This window comes from Morone saxatilis, unplaced genomic scaffold (genome assembly GCF_004916995.1).
Source record: "Morone saxatilis isolate NCDOM2014 unplaced genomic scaffold, NCSU_SB_2.0 Contig10, whole genome shotgun sequence".
In the NCBI taxonomy this organism is placed as follows: Eukaryota; Metazoa; Chordata; class Actinopteri; family Moronidae; genus Morone; species Morone saxatilis.
Genome location: NW_023339652.1, coordinates 1,997,163 through 1,998,007, shown reverse-complemented (window position 1 = coordinate 1,998,007; position 845 = coordinate 1,997,163). Strand labels below are relative to the sequence as shown.

The 845-nt window shown below is 29.5% G+C and overlaps 1 protein-coding gene across 1 annotated transcript in view; it reads right to left on the bottom strand.

The window, feature by feature from the left end:
* Nucleotides 1-845, bottom strand: part of LOC118339449 (23 kDa integral membrane protein-like) — a gene marked incomplete in the record, with an annotated part of 7,888 nt that overhangs the window by 2,985 nt on the left and 4,058 nt on the right. The window contains 1 exon segment of the mRNA XM_035677073.1: nucleotides 519-614. Within this exon segment, the coding sequence (XP_035532966.1) occupies nucleotides 519-614 (96 nt within the window).

The following is an 845-nucleotide window of genomic DNA, read 5'->3' as shown; positions in this document are numbered from 1 at the left end:
ATAAAGCCATGAAAAGGCCAAAAAGAAAAAGATATATTTAATTTAAAAAGATTTAAGTCAATTATACATAACTGATTAGTAAAGAAATATTGTCCCACAGTGAAACAGTGATACGTTATAATGAGATACTTTATTATCTATAGACTTTATAGAATAAAATTACAATAAAATATAATCAAATATTATAAAATACAATAAAATATACACAGTAAACTATGTATATAGTAGTAGTATAGTAAAATATGGTAAGCCTTTGTATGTGCAATGTGCCAAAAAAAGATCTTTCCTGATATTTTGTTATAATCAGCTGGTTGTTTGTGTGACAGAATGGATAAAGTGTGTTTGTTGGTTGTTTTCAGGAGTTTCTCTGCATAAAATGTTTCCAAAAATAGTGAAAATGTAGAACAAAGTTTGATAAATATTAATATTAGAGCTAATGGGCACGAGTAACAACTTCCTACCATCTTTCACTACTTGTAACAAACAGACTTCCTTCACTTTGTGTCTTTATGTCTTACCGATGTCTGCAGTTTGTTTAGTTCACTCTGGATGACGCTGTCGGCTCTGTGGAGGGGAGTTACGTTCAGAAACACCTCATCCACCGCGCTGTCCATCTGCAGGACACAAAACAATACAGTGGAGCAGAGATGGAGAAAATGAGTTATTGTAGAGATTTAGTGGAATTCTTTTTTTTTGTCTTTAAGAACTATAGACTATAAGAACAGGATAGAAAATAATTGATGAAATTATTTTTTCATCTCTTAAGACAGGTGAAAAAAAGATTTGACATTATGTATTATTATTATTATTATTATTATTATTATTATTATTATTATGTTTGTGCA